Consider the following 25476-nt stretch of genomic DNA (forward strand, 5'->3'; position numbering starts at 1 on the left):
TCAAGGTGGTATCCAACTGTGTGTTTCCAGGCTATGAGGTGGCTAGATTACCAACATTCATTTGGGGATGTAATTAGTTTTGAGTTATATAACTGTGTAAGCATTATTTTGTTTTAAAAGGCTTAGCCTCAAAATTAACCTGGATAAAGCACTTGTATAATAAGCCTCTGGCTCTTCCTTCAATATGGTGAAGCAAGGAACACGAGAAGCCTCTTTAAACCTTACAAAAATATTAGAAGGGCTGGCAGTTAACATATCTAATTCAGAGTCTTATCAAATGACTTGACTTCTGAGATTATTGACTGAAAGGCCTAAAATCCAACTATTAGTTTCAACTAAAGCAGAGTCATTAAATCAATGAGAACTTACATCAACAGGTATGTAAATTTCATTGACTCAATGTATATCTCTTGTTGGGAGAGGTAACTGGATTTAAGACCAACATTTTGAACATTCAGTAAAGGACACTCAGCCAAATCACATCAAATTGTGCAAAGAATATGGGTCTCCATATCCAAGGATTCATGCTCTCAGCAAGGATCTTGAGGCACAGCGCTATTGCAGCATCACCTGTTTAATGTGGCTGTTATTTGGGAAGGAATAATTTTCATTTTGTTTGCTTACTGGAGGACAAGATAGAAAAATAAGCCCCCCTGAATATGCATGGCAGCAAGAAAAAAAAATGAGGAAAAGGCACAGGGAGACAAAGGAAATCTTTATGGATTCATCCAATTGGTGTGCTTGTGTATGCTCTCAAAAAACTATTTAAAAGTGAAAGCACTGGTTTTAAATTGTACCCAGCTGGCAAGCTTGCAAGCTTTTTCCTGGAAGATGGTTATGGGGATGGAACAGCACAGGTTACCATGACTGCACACACACCCATAATGAGGTACTTAGACAGCTTTGTTAACTGAGAAACTAGCAGTGACTGAGAGATGGTTTTGTTTTCTAAGAGGCTATTAGAAAGTTCTTTGCCATTGCTCTTACCAGGGAAGAGGAGCCCTGTTTAAATGCTTAAAAGGAAGAGGGGAGTTCTATTTACAACACCTGTCATGACGGATTAACTTTAACTATAAGCAATGGTTTTTATCTATACCAGACTGAACAGCCAAAGAGATTCAGTATTTTCTTCACCTTGAGCAGACATTCTGACAAATTCACACTTGTTAGCCCTTACCCCAATGAAGTAAGTATCCCATCACTAAGACAATTCCTGAATATCATGCATCAAGTGTGCTGCATGATCAAATCAGCCAATCCACTAAAAATCCCAGTCAAATTTTTCACAGGCAAATATTTATTCTCATTTATTTGCTAATGGCCTGTCCTGTCCTGTTGGCTAATATACTAAAACATCCATGCAATTTTTCCTTAACCCAACTCAACCCAGTGTTCCAAGCACTGTGATCTACACCTCTGAAATTATTCTTTCTAGAAGTCTGAACAGTTTGGAGAACATCCAAAGCATCTGTTCCCAAACACAGTGGTTAAAATGGCACATTTTAAGAAAGTGAAGATTTTTTTTACAAACAACCCCCTCCCCCGCTAACAGCTTCTAAACAAAGATTTTAATTTCCTCATGTCACACACACACACAAAATGTTGAAAGAGTCACAAAGAACGTGCATTGCTTTTGTTGTTTCCAAAGAAAGAGTTGTGATTTCCGCAGAAAAGGAAGCCAAGGCACATTTTAAAACTTTTAATAGAGATAATATTTGAGCAGTGCTGGGCAGTCTGTTGCAACAGCTTGCGTGCTAAGACTGAACCTAGGAAATGAATCACAACAATTTCCCATGCAAGTGGTTGAGAAAGATTAAGGTTGTGCAAAATATCTTCAGATCAATGGAGATACCAATGTGACTAGAATGATGCCCTTGGGATTCCTAGGGCCTAGTCCTTCTAAAGCCACTACTAGTCTGTACTGTACCTCTACCCTGCAGCCAGCTCAAGGGCAGCCATTAAGCTCTGCCAAGTCTATGTCTGATATATAATATGTACAGTTGTCATCCAAGATGGCATAAACAGTTATTAAAATGAAGAAGAATCACTGCAACATTGGAGTGTTGTCATGGCCAGAACTGCTTGTACTACACTCAAGTGATGTAAAAGGATGCAATGGAGTTTTAAGGATGTGTTCCAAAATAGTATATTTCCTACTGGGAGCTATTTTTTTGGTCAGAGAATCTCAGTCTCCCTTGCAATGGCCATGGCTGATTCTTTTTGAAGGGAGTTCAGTTGCACATATTTTTTTAACCACTGGTTAAAGATGAATCAGTTTTATGGAGACATATGCTCCCTGGGAGAACATTCTAAACAGAAGTAAAAGTTCAGTTTGTGAACATTCCAGACATTTCTCTCTCACACACACATACAAAGATTTAATGTATACATTGGAGCAGTGAAAGGTGGGAGAAACCAACACACAATTTACCATAAGTGTGGTCTTCCAAGTTTTTGTATCATACCCAAATAAGGTGTATTTATGACTAAAGATTCTGAATAATGTTTCCGCTCCACCTTGATTATCTGAGATGTTATGACCAAGCCACATTTAGATTAGTCATTTTGCTTGCTAGAAATCTCACAAAACCAAACCTCTGTGGTTTACTGGATTAGTTAATTGTAGCAGATGTGGCTAAAATGCATGAATGCAACAGCAACTGAAGTCCAATGTATAACTGTGTTAATATATTGTGTGTTTGGGAAAGTGAGAGGCAGAGTCACATCCCTGCACTATAGAGATACAAAGAACATTGTAGAGTGTTTCCCATAATGTCAGAGAAACTCTCCCCTTTCCAGAGTGTCCCTGCTGGTTCAGGTTGTGTGGCTGAATTGCAAGTAAGGTATACATACTCCAGATGCTAAACCCTGTACACATACAGTAGTTTATATATCACATAGAAGACACTCTCTGTCACAGTCCAGTTGTAGGTGGTAAAACTCAGTGAAGTTAAAGGAACTCCTTGCAAGTTTATGTATTTCAACAGCACTTACTATTGTGTGCCTTTAAGTTATTTCCAATTTATATCATGGTGTTTTCTTGGCTGTTCAGAGGGAGTTTGCCACTGCCTTCCTTTGAGGCTGAGAGAATGTGACTTGTCCAAGGTCACTCGGGGGATTTTCATGGCTGAGTGGGAATTCAAAACCTGGTCTCCAAAGCTATAGTCCAACACTCAAACCACCATTTTGACTCTCTATTTAAATAGTACAATGGCCATATCAAAGACACTCTTCCAAAGGGTCTGCTGCACAGGTGCATATTTGAATTAAAACCCTGTATGATGCACATACAGTATTTTGCTATCTCCATTAGCACAGGAATTGGCTTTGGGGACACCCACAACAATAGCACCAATCTGAAAATGTTTGCTTTCATCCTAGCTCTTCACTAGGATAATAAATAAATAAAATAAAATTTTTATTTTTATACCGCCCTTCCAAAGATCAGGGCGGTTAACAACATGATAAAAACAATACAAAATACAAATTATACATCAAAATTAAAAACGAGTACAACAAGCAGAATAAAAAACCCCATTAGCCAGTCCTCTTGCCAATAAAGAGGAAGGGAGGCCCACTAGGACTTTAATCGGGGAATGCAACCTGAAATAGAAAGGTTTTTAACTCCCTTCTAAATTGGGCCAGGGAGGTGGCCGAGCGGAGCTCTGTGGGCAGCGTGTTCCAAAGGATCAATCTGACAAGGAAACAAACGCTTCCACTTGATTCTAATACTTCCATCTGTGAATCAAAATCTTATATTGTGATGTCCCACATAGCCTGAAAGTAATTTTATACAAAGTTTTAAAACTATTTTTCTGTATTAAACAAAGTTTGTGTGCACTGAACCATCAGAAAGCAATGGTATCCCAACCATCCATGTGGACAATTTTGGATACTGGAATGTTTTCGAATTCTGGATAGGGAGACTTAACCTGTATCTTTCTGGGACAAATCAATTGTTAGACCTACCAACAGGTCATAATTTAGTTGTGGCTGACAAGCCTTACTGATTTCAGTTGGCCTATACCATGTATGGCAAATGTTTTAATCCAAGCAACAGATCAGTAAGTGTATGAGGTTTTAAGTATTAAAATGGTTATTACCTTTGTCATTATCTAGGGCATATGGAAGCATGTGAGCTGATAATAGGAACTGTAATGATTACTGAATCATTAAAGTTAAAATGCATTTTCCAGAAATAATGACTCTTAGGATTTTGTTCATGATGCAAGATAAATAATAATAAATAAAAATTTTATTTATATCCCGCCCTTCCCAAGATCAGGGTGGCTTACAAGATGGTTAAAAACAATGGTGCCATAAACAATATAAAAATACAATTACATAGGCTAACCATACATCAATAAAAACAGTAAAACTAATAAAATTAAAAGCCCCTTAGCCCAACCTCTTGGCCACGGAAGAGGAGGGAGGCCCACAGGATTTTTAGTCGGGGAATGCCTGTTGGAACAGGAAGGTTTTTAAGTCCTTCCTGAATTGGGCCAGGGTGGTAGTCGAGCGGAGCTCAGTGGGCAGCGTATTCCAAAGGGCTGGGGCAGCCGTGGAGAATGTCCTCCGTGTGGTGGAGGATAACCTAGCCCCAGGCACCTTCAGTAATTGCTGCCCAGACGTTCTGAGGGTGCGAGGCGGAATGTATGGGGAGAGGCGGTCCTTCAGGTATCCTGGGCCCAAGCCATTTAGGGCTTTATAGGTAATCACCAACACCTTATATTGAGCCCGGAAGCGAATGGGCAGCCAATGGAGATCTTTCAAAACCAGTGTTATATGGCTGGTCCTGGAAATGCCAGTGACCAGCCGGGCTGCCATATTCTGCACCATTTGCAGCTTCCGAGTTTGGTATAAGGGTTGCCCCATGTAGAGTACATTGCAGAAATCCAGTCTCGAAGTTACCAGAGCATGTACAACAGTTTCTAGGTCCCTCTGGGCCAGGTATGGGCGCAGCTGGCGAATAAGCCGAAGCTGATGACAGGTGCTCTTGACCGTCGCATTCACCTGAGCAGTCAGATGAAGCGACGAATCAAGAAGCACCCCCAGACTGCGCACGGAGTCCTTCACAGGGAGCGTGACCCCGTTCAGGACAGGTGGAACCACCGCCATTCCTGGACCAGGAGAACCTATCACTAGTACCTCCGTTTTCTCTGGATTCAACTTGAGTCAGTTTTCCCTCATCCAGCCCATTACTGACTCTAGACAGGCCACGAGAGGAGAGACGCCATCCCCAGTCACTGCATCAGTCGGAGACATAGAGAAAATAATTTGGGTGTCATCAGCGTACATCAGATTCTAGGTTGTAGGCCATAGTCTACATTTCACAACTGCTCAGGCTTCATCTGAAGACAGGACAAAAATATAATCAGCTCACGTGTTTTTATATGCCTTACATAATGAAGAAAGTAATAACAATTTTAAGACTTAAGACTTCATACACTATTCCATTATTGGTATATTTTCTACAGGGTACAGTGGACCACTTCACACAACTCCAAAGCACAGAATACAGCTGCCTCTGAATATTTTCTTCCACATCTGACTCAATATTCACCAGAATCATAGGGGAAATGAAAGAAGCAAAGCAAAAGGGTTGCAATGCTTAAGTATCCTTGCTTGAAGTGAGCACTGGTGGTGACAAGTTACGTTGTTTTCTGTTGTTAACTGCTCTCAAATCAACCCCGACTCCTGGCGACCCTGTAGATGAGCTATTTCCAAGGCCACCTATTATTCACTGCTCTGCCCAGGTCTTGCAGATTCAGGCCCTTGACCTCCTTTATTGAGTCTGTCCATTTGGCATGCAGTCTGCCTCTCTTTCTATTATCTTGCACCTTTCCTGTGTTTTTCTCTCTAGCTCCAAATTAACCAAAAGGTGGGAAAATAACCATGTAGCTTTGCGTATCTGAACAAACCAATCTTTCAGGGACTCATGAAAGACAAGAGTGGCTTTGGTCTCAGTAGATCCAAAATTACTCCTTAAACCGTTCTGTTATGGGTCCTACTTCTGCAGCTGTTCAGACATCTCAGATCCACCCATCACTTCTGCCAGTACTCTAAGATTTTACCCTGAACTGTTGCAGACCTAAGAAAACAACTGCAACTACTCAGTGATCTACCACCGAACAAGAACTAACAGAATATTAAGCAGAACCAATTATGAGTGTACTAAGCGTATTTTGCTGAACTGGACAATATTATAAATATCTGAATAATCTTTCTCAGGTCTTGGATGTTGCTATCGGGCCATTTACAATGCTGTTACAGGACTGCATGTACTCTGGACTCATTGGTTGTTTTTCCCCCCACATTCAATATACAAATAGGAATGAAAATGGCACCTTAAATAACCTAGTCCTAATCTAACCCCAGCACATAGCTTCTTCATAAGGCATCTGAGTCCAAAGGAATAATCTGCAATTCCTTGGATCCATTCCTAAGTGTAACTTGATTTGCTAACTTCGTATCACTTCATGGGGATAGCTGTCTCAAGGCCAAACTGCACAAGGAGTCCTGCAGATATTGTGAAATGCAGGGAGCATCAGCTGGGGAAGGGAAGAGGACTGATGATGCCTCAGAAATCTTCCTCATTAGGAAGATTAGCTGCAGATGAGAGGTCTTCCTCAGGATTGCAGCACAGAAAGAAAGGGTTACATTCACCCTCAACATCTGGCATAATCCTGAAAAGCACAGTAATAGCCTCATCTCTCACTGATGTAATCCCCATTTTTAAAAAACCTCATATCAAATGCAAAGATACAGCTTGGTCCTTGGCCTTCAGAGTCATAATGTAAAGCATCTGCTAAGCTGCTAAGAGGGTGCTTCTAGGTGACACCAACAGCTGAAAAATAATGCCACTTTCTCAAAAGCGGAGCAAGTTGGCACCAATTGTAGAACCTGGCCAGGCACAGGATACAAGCTTTCATGCCACTGCACAATGGAATAGAAGGGCAGAGGGCATTTTCACACCCTAAGGCACTTGGATCCTTCCCAAGTACAGTACCTTAACACAGTATCTCTTTTTCTCTTCCTTCATGCCAAAACTAAAATGGCCTGCTGAGAATGCATACTGTAACCTAAAGCATTTGCAGCAGTTTGTTTTTCAGTGCATGACTTTGGGGGAAAATTGCCTCAGGCCTGCTTTGGGGCTAACATGTGGAAAAGGCAGAGGAGTGGTTGGTTGGGATGTGGTGAGCCTTGTATGTGACCCATTCCCCACAAGTGAGGACTTTGGCTTGCCTTGCCTTCTAAGGCATCTGGCCCTTTGCCTCTGGGCAGTTTCCAACAATGTAACAACCCTCCTCCCTATCTGAAGATGGCAATCTGTGTCTGGCCCATCCACGCAGGACCAGACAGAAATATTCTAACTAACTGGCCAAGAAGAGGATTTCCCTTTTCACCAACAGTGTCACAATGGCTTCCAGCAGTTGGTCAAATTCAATTTGGCATGAACTCATGGTACACCAGGATTGATTTTGTTCTGTTTTGAGAAAAAGCCACCCAATTACTGGAGTGTCAAACCATGCTTCCTGAAAGCCAGTTTCTCATAGCCATTAAAAAAAAAAAATCATATCCTGACCCATACACTGCTGTATAATTACATTTTCCCCTAAATTTAGCAGTGTATTATTTAATAGTCTCCAGACTACTCCATTTAAACCAGGCTAGAAAACTACAGGATTATTATTCAAGGGTCTACTGGAGCTAGCTTTCTTTTAAAAAAACCTGATTCTTCCAAATTAAAATAAAGCTTAAGAAGGCTTTAGAGGTTACTTCTACTGGTCTTTCTACTGGTGACACTTTCAACACCAATAGCAATTTTGACCCAGTAGCAATAGCTAGCTACTAAGTTATGTGCAATTCAATGGTTGTATGTGGGTTTACTGGCATGCACAAACCTCTATGTGGGTTGGCTTTTAACATGGAGAGTTGGGGGGTTTTGGGGGGGGAGGGGGTTTCAGCTAAAGATCACACAACATTGCATTGCCACTATGAGGCACTGACAGAGAGCAGTTAAAAGTAATTGCAGGCATGTTGGGAGTAGTGCAAATACTGGCCAGTGTCCTGGATGACATTAGAAAGCACCACAGACTCTCTCAAATGGCCTCCAGACAGCTCTTACCTGCCTGCCTTCTCCCTCTCCCCCTGCATGCCCCCAGCTTGTTGTCCGTCTGCAGCTTCTGTGCACTTATCATGTAACTAGAAGACAAAAGATAAGGAACCGAACATCTGGAGATTGGGAGATACAGAATTTCACAGAATAAACACATCTAAGTGAAAACAGGCACAGTGTGGCCTGATCTCATGTGTCATTTTTTTTTATTCAAAATCAGAGAGGCAGACATTTAAGCAAAGTTCAGAATAGACATCTAATTCAGTTAAGTGGAAACAAAGACAAACAGCTGGATCGAGAGTTTACACTCTGTAATTTCATTCAAGAAAGGAGACTTCCATTCCTGAAGGGGTCCTTCTGAGGGACTTTTATTCAAAGTATGAGATTTGGATCCACCCCAATACTATTTTTTGTGTTCTTAGGAGATTATCAAATGGAGGGGAAACTGGGAGTAAAAGACATGCTCCCAGCATAATCGTGCAATTGCACTGAAGATTTTCAGATGACATCACGCTCATCCAGGACTTATCCTATGAAGATCCAGGAATGCTCCAGCAACAAACCATTTACGGGGAAGTCCTATGAATGGTTTGTTGCTGGAGAATTCCTGGATTGTCACAGGATAAATCCTGGATGAGCGCAATGTGTCTGAAAATCTTCAGTGTGATAGTGCAATTATGCCGGGAGTATGCCTTTTCTCCCAGTTTTTTTGTTGTTGTTATCATTATTATTATTATTATTATTAACCTTTATTTATAAAGCGCTGTAAATTTACACAGCGCTGTACATACAATCTTTTTAATTGAACGGTTCCCTGCCCTCAGGCTTACAATCTAAAGACACGACACAGAAGGAGAAGGGAGAGGTGGTGGGGAAGGGGCCTGTCTAGTTAGATAATACATATAAAATACATAGCAATACAGGAAATGATTGAATAAAACAGACAACAAAAGAACATCAAATAGCAAGTTGTCTATAATCACCTTATACTCAATTTAGTACTTCAATTTATCTACTTCCTGTTTTCATTGACACAGGAGCCAAAAATTAAGAGGGGTTCCAAAGCATGTATTTGTTGCAAAATCTAGTTATATATGTCTCTAGTTACAGATTCCGTCATATGTTGCAGAGTCACATATGGCACTCCTATTAAAGTTGTTTGCTCATGAAAAACGTTATTTTACCTACCACTTCCTAGGGTTCTTCCTATCCATTAACAGATTTGAATACCACCACCATGAGGTCTGTTTAGTCAAGCACTGTTCAGTGTCTGGTTAGGGGCAACACTTGCCAAAACAATAATGTTACAAATTGTATAATTAAAGTTCCTAGACACATAGATACAGAGACCCAACCATCCCTATGGGAAACTCCCACATGACGTCCCTAGCAATTACTATTACTAACTGTGTTTGCCTTTGGTAACATTTCAAGAGATATACTGTGATGCCAGATTAAACAATTATTTTCAAAATCAAATGCACAGAAGTCCATGTCTTTTTCCCGGTCTTCATTCACTGGTACCAGACTAAAGTACTGTAAAGTTCAAAATGACCTAGAGTGTCAGCAGAAGTGTATATTTTTACCAGAAACAGTAAACTACCTTCATGTTCAATTGCTGGCTAGCAAAAAGTGTGCATATATGCTGTTATCTTACAAATGACCAATTTTGGCTAGATTAAATCAGATGTGTTCAACTGGAACCGAAAAAGTCACGGGAACCTGGTTTCTGCTCAGGTTAGCATCTTTAACATCCCCACATAACATTCAACGGTGACTATTTACACATGCTACCTTCAGCAGTGGTGTAGTATCCATCTATGCAGGTGTAAGTGACAGGTGCAGGCATCATTAACACAACATTTCTTGCTGTTAAAATAATAGAACCATGATCTAAAAACCCCATGCCCAACTGGAAACTTCTTTTGCAGACACAGAGCTGTTTTTGTTTGTTTTGCCAACACTTCCTTGCAAATTAATCACTTCATGACATTTTGAAGGCCTCAACCTATGGCCCTTCAACCTTCAGGAGTGACTTTGGGTAAAGGCAATGCAGCGTTCACAACCCTTTAAAATCCACCCAAATAGATGGGATATTAAAGTAAAATTAAAAAGGAAAGCATTGGAAACTTAGGGGAACTGTAGCATAGTATCTTGATACCCATCTATAGGGGCTCCTATTTATTGCTGAACAGAACAAAGAATATTGTTGAACAGCACCAGAACATAATGTGACAGAGAAAGCCAAAGGCTCAAAATAGTTCAGAAATAGAGGGAGATATTTAATTGTTGGACTATGACTCTGGATAGCAGGGTTGGAACCTCCACTTGGCCAAGAAAATTCACAGGGTGACCTTAGACAAGTCAAAAGTCCCCCAGCCTCATAGGGTGGCAATGGCAAACCCCTTTCTGCAGAAACCTGCCAAAAATACCCTGTGATAGGTTTGCCTTAGAGTTGCCATAAATCAGAAATGACGAAGGCACACCACAACAACACACTCAACAGAGCAGATATAGACTTCTGGTCAAGCAGTCAGGCTTCCCCTTCCACCCATTCTTGAGGTCACTGGGGCAGCCACCTCAATCCTTTTGTGCAGAATTGGAGAGCGGAATCCATTCCACCAGCACTATCTCTTTTCCTGGTGGTCAGACACAGTTGAACACAATCCATGTAGCACATTTTTAAAACAGGAGCGGAGAAAATGTGGTTCTTAGGCCCCATGTCTCCAGCCTCTGAATCACCCCTGGTAACCCCAAAGCCCCCCAAAACGATTTTTAAAATTCTGCCAATTTTCAGGTGGTTTCCCACCACCAAATCAGCCAAAATGATGCAAAAGCAGTCATTTTTTAATTTTCCATCCTCCCAGAGTCCCCTAAAATCATAGAAAAAGGCATGTTTTGGCCAAACATTAGACAAAAATGGCAGTTGGAAGTGATGTGATGTCACTTCTGATGCATCCTAAATGCAATAGGATGACCTCTTTGGGGGGGAGGGCAAAAACAGGCAACTGCTCCCTTCACGGTTAAGTATCCCTGCTTTAAAAGAAACATGAGATGCTTCCAAATAAACAGCACACTCATCATCAAAAGGCAGTGTGGAGCTATTCCATATTTTCCTCCTTAACATTCTTTTTTGTAATGAGAAATAAAAAAAGCTCTAGAACTAGGATGGGAAAATATGGGAAGGTTACAAATGGAAGAAGATGCTGCCATCTGGATTTTTGCAAAATTCCATGAATGACAAAGGATGACTGCAAACCCTGAAAACACTCATAAAATGTCAGAGTGTGGTCAAGATGGCAAAAGTTATTACTGTGGAAAAATGCACAAGCTGGGAGATGCTGCAGCAATTTGTTTTTGCCTGAGATTCCTGGGAAGGGCAAGATTCCAACCCATGTCAGCTCCCCTCCCCTCCCCAAAGATATCTAACTTTGAACTCAGTGTGCAACAACTAAAGCAAGCTGAAGAAAAGAGGGAAGTGAAAAGTGGAGAGAGAACCTGAGACATTTTAAAAACAGCTGAAAAAGTGAGACGACAGAGGATTAACTGGGACTTTCCCCTACTAAACCAGAACATAAAGACTAAATATTCTTTGTGTTCCAGAAAGGAATTACCTAGTTGGCTCCTAAACAGCCTCTTCTTGAAATGCCTGGCTTTCTGGACATTTGAAGTTAAATGAACATAGGAAGGCCCTGGAAAATCACCAGGCATTTGTTCCAACTGCTTCCAGAGATGTCTCATATGAAGCTTCGTTCAGTACTGAAGAAAAATAGGCTCATGAAACAACCTTTGCAAGCTGCTCCTTTTGGTTTTATAAGATTTCTCACAATTTTATTTTTCTATGTTAAGTAAACAGATCTATCTCTTGCTCTTGTATTCTCACCTTTATATTATCTTTCACTAACACCTGTCCCCATTTCTCACCAAGTTATTCTTGCAATCATATTCTTCCACCACCACATACGATCTCTATCATAGGACTCATTCCGCACAGGCTGCTTCATACTTGCCTATGGCCGGTTACACACCGGCACTTTAGTGCGTGACGAGCATGCACTAGGGTTACAAAAGGGCAGTGCTTTCGCACCGCCCTAACCCTAGTGCGTGCTTGTCACGCACTAAACGGCGGCGGCCCTTCCATATGGCCGCCGCCATGAGGCCGCTCTAGACGGGGCGGCGCGGACGTGACGTCCTCAATCCGCGGCAGGGCACCTAGGGCACCCTTTCCGCGGCGCCGCTTTGCTTCGCTGGGCGCAGCCTTCAGATGGCTGCGCCAGCGAAGCAGGGAAAAGGGGCCAGCGGCCCCTTTCTCCCCCTCCCCGCCGCTGCGGGGTGTCCTTGGGGCTTGAAGCCCCAAGGACACCCCTTTTCAGGCTGTGGGGAAGCGTTGTTTGCTGCTTCCCCGCAGCCTGAAAACGCGCGGATCGGGGCCTCAGCGGCTGCCGGTGTAGCCGCTGGAAGCCCCACTCCAGGGAAAGGGGCGGGTCCAGACCACCCCAAATGGGTGGTCTATAACCCGCCTCTGTTTCCCCATTTCTCTTTTTCCTCGGTATCATATGCACTTGTTTTCCCATTAAAAAACCCTTTTAACCTACAAGCGGTTTTTCATTCCTCCTATATAGGGATGCCATAACCCGGTGGGAGGCGTGACTCTCCCGCTTTCTGGGGGGTGTTCCCGGTCCTGTCATGCCCTCGGGTCCTGGCCCTGCTGCATCCCTATATTGTGACGAGTGCAACAGCCAGGGCTGGAGCTGGCAGGGGAGGGCTCTGCTGCTCTGCCTTGCCCCTATTGGCCAGCCCTCCCAAGGAGCAGGCTTAGTCAGGCAGGGCAACAAGGCGCCAGGAGGAGGAGCAGGACCAGGCAGGTCGGCAGCAGCAGTGGCCCCTGCCCGTCCAGGCAGGCTGCTGGGAGAGGGGAGGAAAGGGCCCTGGCCTCTGGGGCAGCATGGCCTGGGGAAGGAAAGGGCCCTTTCCTAGAACCCCTGCCCCCCAGCCCTCCTGCTGCTCTTGCAAGGAAGGGGCTCTGAAGCACTGGGAGAGCTGCCTCACTAAAGGGGAGGGGCGCCTCAGGGACCCAGCCATTGGAGAGGAAGAGGAGGAAGAGCCTCGGCAAGGCTCAGAAGAGGAGGAAGGGGCTGGCACCCGGGAGAGGCAAGAGGGCACCTTCCAAGCCCCTCCTGGGCCCCAGGCTTCCCCCAGGATTGCCCCCCTTGGACATTGGAAGCCCCCTCACCAAGGCCCCCCAAACACACACCCCTCTCCTTTCTAACCCGCTCTGACTCCCTCTCCCCCTGTTACCCCACATTAACTGAGCCCTCTCTAATCCCCTTCTATCTACCACCTTCTCTCCATCTAAACCACCCTCCAACCCCTCTCTATCTACTTTCCCCTCTCTCTAACCCAGTGATCCCCAAACTGTGCTCTTTAAGTAATTTTGGACTTCAGCTCCCAGAATCTCAGACTATTGAGTAACATGTCTGAGGCTTCCGGGAGTTGAAGTCCAAAATCTCTTAAAGGACACAGTTTGGGAACCACTGCTCTAACCCCCTTATTTAATAATAATAATAATAATGATAATAATAATAATAATAATAGGATTTATTTATATACCGCCCAATCACTGGGAATCCGAGCGGTTTGTGAAATTCACAGATAGCCAAACTAGACAGGCAGATCAGCTCATGGCACTGAACAAGCAGAGCTCTGCTCTGGAGCCACAACAAACTACATTTCCCAGAATTCCATAGCATTGAGCCAGGGCAGTTAAAGTACTGTCAGACTGGGTTATTTCTGCAGTGTGTATGTAGTCTGAGAGCCCTGCAGAGAGAACAACTCTGGTGCTTTAGAATTTAAGCCCATCTAACCCCCCTCTATCTAAGCCCTCTCTAACCCCCTCTATCTAACTCCCTTATTTAAGTCTCTTCTAAGCCCCCCCTCTAACCCCTCTCTATCTTACTCCTCTTTATCTAACCCTAACCCCCTCTAGGTACTCCATCTTGCCCTCCTTCTATAGCTCCCCTTTCTCAAACCCCCCTTCTATCTAACCCTTTAAAAAAAAAACCCAGCAATTTTTGTGTCCTCCGTTTTTATAAAAAATGTCCTACATTTGAAAATGTTATCCTACATTTGTCCTGGTTTGGAGGTCCTGACTTATGACAACCCTACTCATATACTATGGTAAAAATAAAACAAATAGTTTGTTGTTGTTGTTAACTGCCCTCCTGTCAGCCCCAACTCATGGTGACTCTGTGGATGAGACTTCTCCAAGCCCCCTGCTCTGCTCAGGTCCTGCAGACTCAGGCCTGTGGCCTCCCTGATTGAGTCCATCCATCTGGCAGGCAGTCTTTCTCTCTTTTAACCGACTTCCACCTTCCCTGGCATTATTGCTTTTTCTAGTGAGTTCTGTTTTCTCATGATGTGGCCAAAGTATGACAGCTTAAGTTTTGTCATCTTGGCTTCCAGGGAGAATTCAGGTTAATCTATTTAAGGATCCATTTATTTGTCTTCTTGGCCATCCACACTATCCTAAGAGCCCTTCTCCAACACCACATTTCAAATGAGTTGATCTTATTTCTAACAGCTTTCTTCATTGTCCTGCTCTCACATCCCTAAATGGGGAATGCAATGGCTTGGATAATTCCACACAACCAGTATTGAACAATACTTCTTGAAATTAAGTCTGGACAAAACCAACTCCCAGGTCTCCCTGCTTCACCTGCTTAATTCCATAGCTCATCAAATATCAACGTTTCAGAAATGCACTGTATATCATTTTTTTTAAAAAAAGCAATTAACAAACTCTGTGAAATGTTAATTACCTGACAGAGAATGCAGAAATCAAAATGAAAGTATCATTTGCTCATAACATCCAAGGCAGGTGTGTTCTAGATCTCTGTTTCTGATTTGTGTTATTGGTATCTCTTGCTGACCCTCATCCCACTCCATATGCAAACTGCATGATGAGCCTAGGTTCTGCCCCATCATGAAACATGGCACCAAAACCATGGCAATACAGAGATAGGCCACTGCGCTGCCCCTCTGCCAACAATGCACATTACTTCCTTCTTTGTAATCAGAGGGTGGGAAGGAATCCTAAGAGCTGTGTGGTTCAAAACCCTGCTGATGCAAGAATCTAGCACCCCTGAGAGGTAACCATCTAATCTCTGTTTACAATGACAATTCCTATTGCTTGGCCATTTAGCATTTGTCATCACCTAATTTTAACCCAAGTGAGAACCCTGAAAGACTTCCTAAAGTCTATTCATCCCTCTTACCTCCTGTTGTTGACTCAGAATTGGCACAGACTTCCTCTCTTTTGTTCAGCTTTTATTTATTCCTTAAATTTGTATCCTGCCTTTCTGCCAAAAACATCAGTCAAGAATGGATAAGGATTTGGGGGGGGGAATCAACACAATCACACTCTTACACTGTTTTAGCTTTACACACACACACAATCAAACTCTATTACTGCTGATATTTGTTGTTATTAGGAGCCTTCCAATCAGCTTTGACTCATGGCGACCCTGTGAATGTCTCCCTATTCTCAACCTCTCTGCTTAGGTTCTATTGGCCCGGGTCTGTGTCCTTTCTGATTGAGTACATCCATCTGGCATACAGTCTTCCTCTCTTTCTACTGCCTTCTACCTTCCGTAGAATCACTGTCTTTTCTAGTGAGTCATACTTTCTCATGATGTGACTCAAGTACGACAGCCCCAATTTAGTCATCTTGGCTTCCAAGGAGTGTTCAGGCTTGATCTGTTCTAGGACCCATTTGTTTGTCTTTTTGGCTGTCCAAAATTGATATTTTGATAGTATATAGATATAGATCTCCACCATTTTAATTTACATTCCTGCCCCCTCCCCCCCAAACAGGGACTCAAAGTGGCTTTATTCTTTTCTACCCCACCTCCTACTACACATAATAAATGAACCTGTGTAGAGAAATCTGGTGGTCCAAAAGAAGTATGGCCATGTAATGAGACAAACTTCTAAGTATCAGACCCTAAGAAACCAACTTTCAGAGATACCATGAAGTCAAGCCTTTGTGTATTTCATACTGCAAGAGCAGCTGATTCAAGTGCTCAAATTGCTATGAAAATGAATTTAAAGAAATTATAACTCCAACCTCACAGATTATTTCAATAGGCTGGTTTGAGAATTATTGGCCTTGAACCAAACCAACTCTTCATGATTAAGAGAAAAATGGTTCTTCAAAGAAAAGTGGTTACAAACTGGCTACAACTAGGCATCTCTGGATGAACTGAACTTTCAGTATAAAAGAACTGTAGTGGCAATAGTTCAGGGAAGAAAGGAGGATTTCTCCCTTGTCTTTATAGCACTATATCTTTCTTATGTACACAAAAACATACACCTGTCTCTAAGGAAATTCAATGAAATAAAATAATAAATAAAACAAAATCTGTGCTAAAGGAGGGAAGAAAATCTGGGAGCCCTAACTCCAACTGGAACCAAATATCTTCAGACTTCATATTATGTTGTTGTAACTGTTGTCAAGACTGACTAACTTACGGCAGCTCAGTGAATGTGCGACTTCCAAGTCTCCCTCATATGAACAACCCTGGCCAGGTCTTGCAAACTCAGGGCTGTGGCCTCATTCACACTGGCGGCATTGCTCTGGAACGAATTGGTCAAATTTGGGAGGGCCCCTCCCGAATCTCTCCGGAAACAAGTGCTGACTACCAATCAGGGGCATTTTAACACGAATGCCCTCTTGGAGAATTCGGGTTTAAGGTGAAGGTGCCTGGCTGTCAATCAAAGTTAGTTCCGCGATGGTCATAGGTGACGTTTCCAGCACTGATAGGGGCATCAGAAGTGTGCTTTCCACCCCTCCTTTTTTTTAAAGGACCAGGCACCACCTGTCAAATTTAAAAACCTCTGGTGTGTGTGTGTTGTGGGCATTTGGGTCAGTGTTGTAGATTATGATCTGCCCTTGGCCCCATTTTCAACCCCAAAATGCAAGCTAGTGCCATCTCTGTATCCTGTATCCTACTCCCTTGGCACCCCAGAATGCCTCATACACAGGTAACAACAACAACAACAACAACAATAAAATTAATTCCTCACTTCCTCACCTCGGAATGCCAGAAAAGGATGCATTTTTTTTTTTGGCTTTCCCTAGGCTACCCCTGAATTCCTTCGAGACAGTAGCAAAAACTGTATCAATTTGCCAATTTGCCTAATTGGAAAGAGAAGCATTACATTCGAATTGTAACATTCATTCGCATTGCAGTAGTCATTCCAAAGGAAAAAATAGGCTACCCCTGAATTCCTTAGAGACAGTAGCAAAAGCTGTATCAATTTGCCAAGTTGCAACCTTACAGTTGAATTATAACATTCATTCGCATTGCAGCAGTCATTCCAAAGGAAAGAATATGCGCATAGACAGCCAAAAATAATTAAAAAAAATAAAATCCAAAGGAAAAAGGTCTCTGCCGGATAGCAGAAGCTTCCCTTGCTGTAGCGCCCTGACCTGCCCTGAATTGACCCTTGCTCCTGCTCACGATCTATATATCTATATATATAATCTATATATCTTTAGGAACAAACATGCACATTTTTTGCCAAAAATAATTTTTAAAAAATCCAAAGGAAAAAGGTCTCTGCCGGATAGCAGAGGCTTCCCTTGCTGTAGTGCCCTGCCCTGCCCTGAATTGGCCCTGTCAGTCACCTCCTTTTTGCCTCCTGTCACCCTTTGCATCCAGATCCCCCTTTTTCCTTAGGCTCTTTCCTCCTCCCCCTCCCCTCCGATGAGGGGAGGGAATGCTCTGACCTCTGTCCGCCCTCTGACCTTAATCCCTCCCCGAATTTGCCCCGATCATGATCAAGGGCAAGTTCATATCTCGCGGAACCCAAGTCTTTTCAGAAAAGACGGATTTTAGTAAGGGGCATTTCCTTGTGCAAGCCTCGACATGGATTGTGACAGAATCAGGCTCAATATGAACTTCACGTGGAAGAATCAATTTCAAAACCGGTTTAAAAGGTAGTGTGAATGGCCCCTCAGATTGAGTCTATCCACCTGTTCAACAGTCATAATACCATAATACCTACTAGAGTGCAGCATGATGTGAACAGGTCCTTTGCCTTTGCCTCTTCCCCTCACCAATTTATTTATTAATTAAATGATTTCTGCTCTATCCTTTAAAACAGGATTTCAAGGCAGCATCCAATATAAACCATTTAAAACACTTCCAGATTTAAACAGAACAACATGTAAAACAACTGAGAACTAGTCCTCTTCTAAAATCCAGTTTGAAAGTAGTATGGGAAACTGGAGCACATGAGGGAAGACAGGGAGGAGAGAAGGATTTGTCTGAATCTATTCACCTTAATTTCATGGTTATTAAGACACATTGGGGTATCAGGATACACAAGGCCATAACTCAGAATGGTTCAGCTCAATATCATACTGAACAATGGTTAAGGAAACCCAATATAGTGGTTTGCTTGTTGTCTGTACTGACAATCATAGTTTGCGACTGGCCAGTGAATCAAGAGAACCAGTTTCCAAACTTTGGCTTGGAATGATGTCTGCACTGTTGATCATAGAGATAGCTACTGCCCTGTTTCACTGGTCCTTGAGACTGGAGTGTGGAGCTTGGAAGGTTGGGGCAGTTCAGGTGCTGCTCTAAACAGTATCTTGGAGAGTCAACAAAAATTGGAACAAAACAAATTGTCATTTGAAATGATGTCTGAATTAAGCCACTGTGGCTTAACCATCTGTCAATGAGAAAATCTGGCTGCAGGAGTCTAGCACTGACTAGCAGATGGCATTCTTAGTTTCACGTACCTTGCTTTTGCTTCTGTCTCCCTGGTCTATTTCATCATATATTGTAGCCACATGGTCCAGTAAATGTAGGTTGCAGAATTAATGAATTAGTCACAGGTATGTATTCTAGGTATGAAAACCAGCATGGTGTAGTGGTTTGACTACAGCTCTGGAGAGCAGGGTTTGAATCCCTACCCAGCCATGGAAACCCACTGGGTGACCCTGGGTAAGTTGCACTCTCTCGATCTCAGAGGAAGGCAAAAGCAAACCCCCTCTGAACAAATCTTGCCAAGAAAACCCCGTGATAAGTTCGCCTTAGCGTCTCCATAGGTCAAAAATGACTTGAAGGCACATAACGAAACAACAAAGTGTTGCAGACATCAGATGGGGACAAAGAAGCAGTTGGTGATCCTGTTTTTGAAAAAGTAGAGGCTGGATGTAACTCTGGTATCTCCCCTATGTTTACCAAAAACACAACCTTCTGGATGAGCCACAGCTTGCAACTGTAGGTACCAATCTTCTGTATGGCCTAATAAACATAAAAAGCCCACAGGAATCCCATTTGGCAGAAATAGAGTCCCAGACCCAGTAGGTTGTATGGACTGCAACAGTTGTTTCCAAGTATATATAAAAAAGCATGACTCTTTTAGTAATTTGGCCTATGGCTCTTTGAAGCACATTTTGTTCCCATTCATTTAACCAGCTTGGAAAACCTATTTTTAGCTACAGTCAGTTAAGATTTCCTTTATCAAGTAACTATTTCACTAAAAGGATCATTTACAAGTTTTACTGCTATGCTATAGCAGCAAACTGAAAATAACTCTCTCCAATTCAGCTATCAGGGTTTAATGCCATCCTGCCCAACTTACTATTTTATCTATTATTATTATTATTATTATTCTTATTATTATTATTAACCTTATTTTAAGCGCTTAAATTTACACAGCACTGTACATACAATCTTTTAATGGACGGAGTCCCTGCCCTCGGCTTACAAATCAAAAAGACACGACACAAAGGGAGTGGGGGTGGGGAGGGGGTACACTTCTGCTGAAGCTGCAGAAATCAAAGTTCTCTTCAAGCCCTGTCAAGATATTCCAAAGAGGCACAAAGGCATCCACTCCATGTAAATGCTACGTGTCTAATGATTACAAGAAGATAACCAAGAAGTGTGCAGGGTGGCCATTATTATAGGAGAACCGTCTCCTGTTGTTTTGGATATGCCTGGGCAAAAGTCTGATGTATTTTTAAAGCAGGTAGCTGTAACCCTGTGAAAACACTTTTAAGCACTACTGGAATAGCGTAGTTTGAAGATCTGTATCTGTACTGCAAATACTAAGGCAGTGAAACAATTCCTGTTTGTACAATAATTACTGAACAGAACTGAAACTTTTAAACATGTTTCCAGCCCACGTCAAAAGATTTAGGAAATTGGCTGCTTCATAATAGCCTTATAGGAAATACCAAATGCAAATGACGCTTAACCTTTCTAGCACAGATATAAAAATGCACAGCAGTGACATGGGAAAAACTCATACTGAAACACTTTCTGCTAGAGATAAGTATGCATTTTGTGCAGTTGACATTTTGCAACTTAGAGGGGAAAGGGTACTTTACTCTGCTATACAGGGTCCCATCTTACCTTTTCTATCCTTTACTGATTCCACAACCAATTAGTTTGTGGGGGGGGGGGGGGCAAGTGAAATAAGATTACTTCCCCTCCTTTATTTGCTTAACCAATGCATATCAGGCTACTGTTAACATTTCAGGGAGTGGGACTAACACGAAAGTATTGAGAATTAATCCACTAGATAGATTATTTGAAATCACAGAGGATTTAACAGCTATGTATGATGTTTACCCCATCTAGTGAGATTTCTAAAAAAAAAAAAACCCAAAAAAACCCAAATTAACTTTCAAGATTATCTGTCAAATAGGAGAAAGTCATGTGGTTTGTGGCCTCAGGTTTGGGCCTCAGTGGCATCTCAATCTACATTTGAATCTGTTGTTTTCCCACCCAAATCGCTGCTGTGATTTGCCAATACATTGCCAAAGCAAACTGCAGTGCTCACAAGCAGTTCTCAAGAAAAAGAGAGGAACTTTTGAGGAGTTTTTAAAATACCCCCCCCCCCCCGCTTGCATCAGACACAGAAGAAAATAGAGTGGCTGCTACAGCCTATTTGATGACAGCTGCTGTCTTTGCCCCATAGATGCGGGTGTATCCCGATTTCCTCAGCCAACACAAGTGATTTTCCCAGTTACCCCTGCTCTTCCCACACAGCCTGGCTCAGAAGACCCACAGATGGTCAGGAAGTCACCGGCTCTATCCAGCAGTGGTGATGATGGCATTTTTATCCTTGTCTTTCACATACTGGCATACAGATACGTTGTCTACTTCTGAAGCAGGAGGGAACTTCTGCTGAGTTGTAGTGTACTGCCTTGCTGTATAGACTTGCCTGCCATCACTGTATATACCAATGATTCCCATACTTTGGGCCTCCAGATGTTTTGGACTTCAGCTCCCAGAATTCCTAACCACTGGCAAGGTTGGCTGGCATTTTTGGGAGTTGAAGTCCAAAACACACGGAGGACCAAATATCATTTGTGATTTGACCTCCCTGCTAGAAATCTACAGATACTCAGACACATTTTTCTATCTGTTGGCACAATTTTTAACCACAAAAAAAATCACACTCTCCTGCCCCTTGAAAAAACCCTACTTCTAAATTAAAACAAAGCAAAAGTGTAGCCCTTGAGCACTTCAGCAACATGGAAAATGGTACCAGTCTCTTCACAGCTTTGTATCCCACAACTAAGATTCTGTTTTTAGATCAAAATTACAGTACAAGTGTTCCCCTAATTTGACTAGTTATTATCTCCTGAAGTTCCAGTGACACTGCAAGGTAATAAGACACTGACTGCAGATAAATTTAATCCCATACTGAATCTATTGCTTACTTTTGGTGGTAGAGGTAAGGAAAGAAGAGAGAAGGCACAATATGTTAGCATTTCAGTAAGCACACCGTTGGCCATGAGACATAAGCTTGAATCCTATCCACAATGCTATCCAGAGTAAACCCACTGAACCAACTGCTGAATGGCAGGTCAACATCTATCTTACTGATTAAATATGTTCCATCTAACTGAGGCTCAGAACAGCATTCTGAGGTTTATATAAAGTTTACCTAAAATAGATTTACATAAACCTATTGTCAAAGGTTTGTATAAATACTATGGATTCCCCATCCCCCCCCCCCCCCCCCCCCCCCCCCAAATGTCTTGGATCAGCCTTGGCTATTTCAGTTCATAATGGAAGACACCTGAAAAGCAAGTCTGCAATGACATGGTGAGAATGGTTACAACTATGTTGGAAGATTATTCATACAAACAACTTGCAGGAAGGGAATCTGCAGTGGCTCATATGAATGTTTCCACTTGCTTATTTATCTAATTGTACATAAGTTCTTTTTTTTAAAAAAAATTATATTTCAACACCATCCTTCAATCAAGTCCCCAAAATGTGCTTAAAGAAGCGCTCAGAAATAATACATTAACCACAATGGGATTCATAGCCTATGTCTCATTTAAGATTCCATGTTTCCAAGAACCATTAAAAAATGAAATAGCACACACTACTGCTATAAACTCGCTGTCTTTCCTAAGCTGAAAAGAGGGAAAAGGTACAGACCCAAAATAGTTAGGCTTCCTCAGAAATGGACTGATTCCAAGAAAGCAACAATGTGAGTCATAAAGAAAGGAACTTAGTGCTTCTACTGTCACATCAAGTAACAGCTGAAAACACCTTTTTTTAAAAAAGTAATTGCTAGTAAAACAAAGATTACCTTATTTCTGGAAAGGAAACAAGAAAACAATGCAACATTAATCTGGCCGATATGAACACAAGATAGGCAAGATTACATGGACATCTTCCAATCCTCACTTTCACACTCAGTTAATTGATAAATTCATAGATTCTGGAGTTAATTTTCAAAGCAAATCTTGGCATTATGGTTTCAGAACTACTGCTGAGCATAAAGATTTGGTTGCTGGTAAAGATGAAAGCATAAATCTATCATTGTAAGAAATATAAAAAGAGCATATATCAAGCCAAAAATATTTCCAGATCTAAGACAAGACAGCAAAAGAAAACATATATGACTGTCTATACTGATAATTCTTGTGATATCCTTTACTATACTTATACTATCTGTCAAGACTCTAGCCCACACCAGGACCCACAATTTGGACTTGAGAAGCAACAGGCAGGGATCTGACCTGGACCGTCCCTCCTTGTCATTGCCTACTTGCTTGCCCTCTCTTTCTCTCTAAAGAAGTGTCTGCTCCTCAGACTAGCCGGTATATCTTTATACAGAATTAGCAGTATGAGTCCAGCCTTTTTTTTAAAAAGAGCAGGGAGCTGACAAGGAAGAGAACAAAAAAGAAGGAAGCACCATTTTGGTGGCAGCATTTTGGATTCTTTTTCCTTTCAAGGCAGAAGGAAAGGTTGGACCAACACTGGCAAACAACTAGCCACTATCCAAAACTCTAAGCTGTCTATTAATTTACAGCTCCATCTAGGCAAGGTACAGTGATCTCACCTCTTACCCCTTGTCTTAAATCCTCTTAGCTGTATTAACTAAAGTTATGGGGTACTTTATGCCTCTGATTTACAAGCAAACTCTGAGTAGACATGTGCTTGACCATTGGTATTAAGAGGATTTTAGATCCCTAAATGAAATGAGTCTTTTGTATATTGGCAAAATAGAACAAAGCCAAAACAGAAAGGGCTGGGGAAAAGGAACCAGCCATTCAAAAATACACACACCCAACAAAGAAGCTGGAATTTTCAGAATGGTTTTAAAGAAACTGAAGCTATTGGTGCATGTGTCCTGGGGCTGCCTCACCCTACACAAGTATAGAACTATGAATCCACTTTAATTTCCATGGCAACATCCTATGGAATTCTGGGACTGGCAGTGTAGGGATGGGCCTTTAGGATCCTCAGCTATGGAGCTCCTCTAGTGCCTCTGATCAATCTACAAATCCCAGAATTCTACAGGATGGAACCATGGCAGTCAAAGAGGTATCAAACTGCTGTAATTGTGTAGTGTGAAAGGGCCCTTTGCTTCTGTGCATAACTTTTAATGCAAGGCAAGGTGCTACACGCTTACTCACACTCTTTCATCATGCCTATGTCAACACAGCGCTTCAGCCGACAAGCCTGGCAATGCCGTCGGTTGTCTTTGGTGATTTTACAGTCGCCATTGAATGGGCACGTGAACATTGCTTTCCTTTTCATGCTCCTCCTGAAAAGAAAGGGACACATTTTATCTCTTTGGTTTGTTCACTGTTAAAAGACATAAATCAAAAGACATAATCCAATCTTTTGTATCAAAATATTTCTGGAAGACAGTCTGGTAAATATGCATACAAAATCAGCTGTACTCAAATCAAACAACATGCATGTACTTACCAGACAAAGTATAAATATTCCAAATGCAGCTACTGTTCTGTTTCTAGGAAATATGGTTATTTTAAAAACCGACTCTGTTATTATACTTCGAAGACACTAACAATTTGTATGCCTCTGTGGTTCTCTTTCTAAAAATCACTTAATATTTTATGGACTGCTAGAGAAAAACATAGTGTTGTTGGACAGTTTGTACTATAAACAGGAAAACATTAACCACAGTTGAAATGGCTCAAATAGCCTTGCCTAAACCTGAAAATCTATCCAAAAACTGGACAGAAGAGACAAAAAATAAAAAAAATAAAAATAAAATTCAAAGGTAAGCAACCAAAAAACAAAGACACAGCATTTGGAAATCCATGAACGTTTCTAACTACTTCACCAATCCCCCCAAAATAGCTCATAACAGCAAGAGAGCATAAAGTTGTGGTATCTGAAATATGAAAATATTTAATCTCATGGGACTTCCAGGGCAATAACTTCCATCCAATGTAAAAAAACAGGCTGAAAATGTGGTAGACTATCTGTGGACTAATTACCCTGGAAGATAAATAAACTAATTAAAAGGGTATCTTCATCACATTGTCATGGCCCCATCCTACAGAATTCTGGAATTTGTGCTTCCACTGAGGTCCTCCGAATTCTCCTCTAAAGAGATCTCCTGAATTAGAGAACTAGGGCTCTCCAACACAAATTCTAAGTATATAATCAAACTACAGACCTAGGACTCTGAAGGATGAAGCCATGACAGTTAAAGGAGTATCAATTTACCATAACTATGTAGTGTAGATATGCTCAAAGAACTAACAGGAATATAAAGGTGTATAGATATTTTGTAGCACCTTTGAGACTAACTGGGGGGAAAAGAAGTTTGTAGCATGAGCTTTTGTAGACTTTACTTCTTCAGATGCTTATGGTGGAGTGAAAGCCAAGTACTGTACAGACAGGAGTGCAGGAGTTTAAATGAAGAAAACTCTACACATTAATTCTACAGACTAACACGCTTATATCTTTACATTCTAGGAGTATAAAGGTGTGTGTGTGCAGAGGTATATTTAGATTTCAAGTGTAGCATGAATGAAATATAGAACTATGTTAATG

General features: G+C 41.8%; 1 protein-coding gene across 3 annotated transcripts in view; it reads right to left on the bottom strand.

The window, feature by feature from the left end:
- VDR (vitamin D receptor) overlaps positions 1 to 25476 on the bottom strand; it is a 104921-nt gene that overhangs the window by 21758 nt on the left and 57687 nt on the right. For all 3 annotated transcript variants that reach the window (XM_042448073.1, XM_042448075.1, XM_042448074.1), the window contains one exon: positions 24081 to 24213. In XM_042448073.1, the coding sequence (XP_042304007.1) occupies positions 24081 to 24213 (133 nt within the window). The remainder of the gene's footprint in view (positions 1 to 24080; positions 24214 to 25476) is intronic.

Source organism: Sceloporus undulatus, chromosome 2 (assembly GCF_019175285.1).
Source record: "Sceloporus undulatus isolate JIND9_A2432 ecotype Alabama chromosome 2, SceUnd_v1.1, whole genome shotgun sequence".
NCBI classification, from domain to species: domain Eukaryota; kingdom Metazoa; phylum Chordata; class Lepidosauria; order Squamata; family Phrynosomatidae; genus Sceloporus; species Sceloporus undulatus.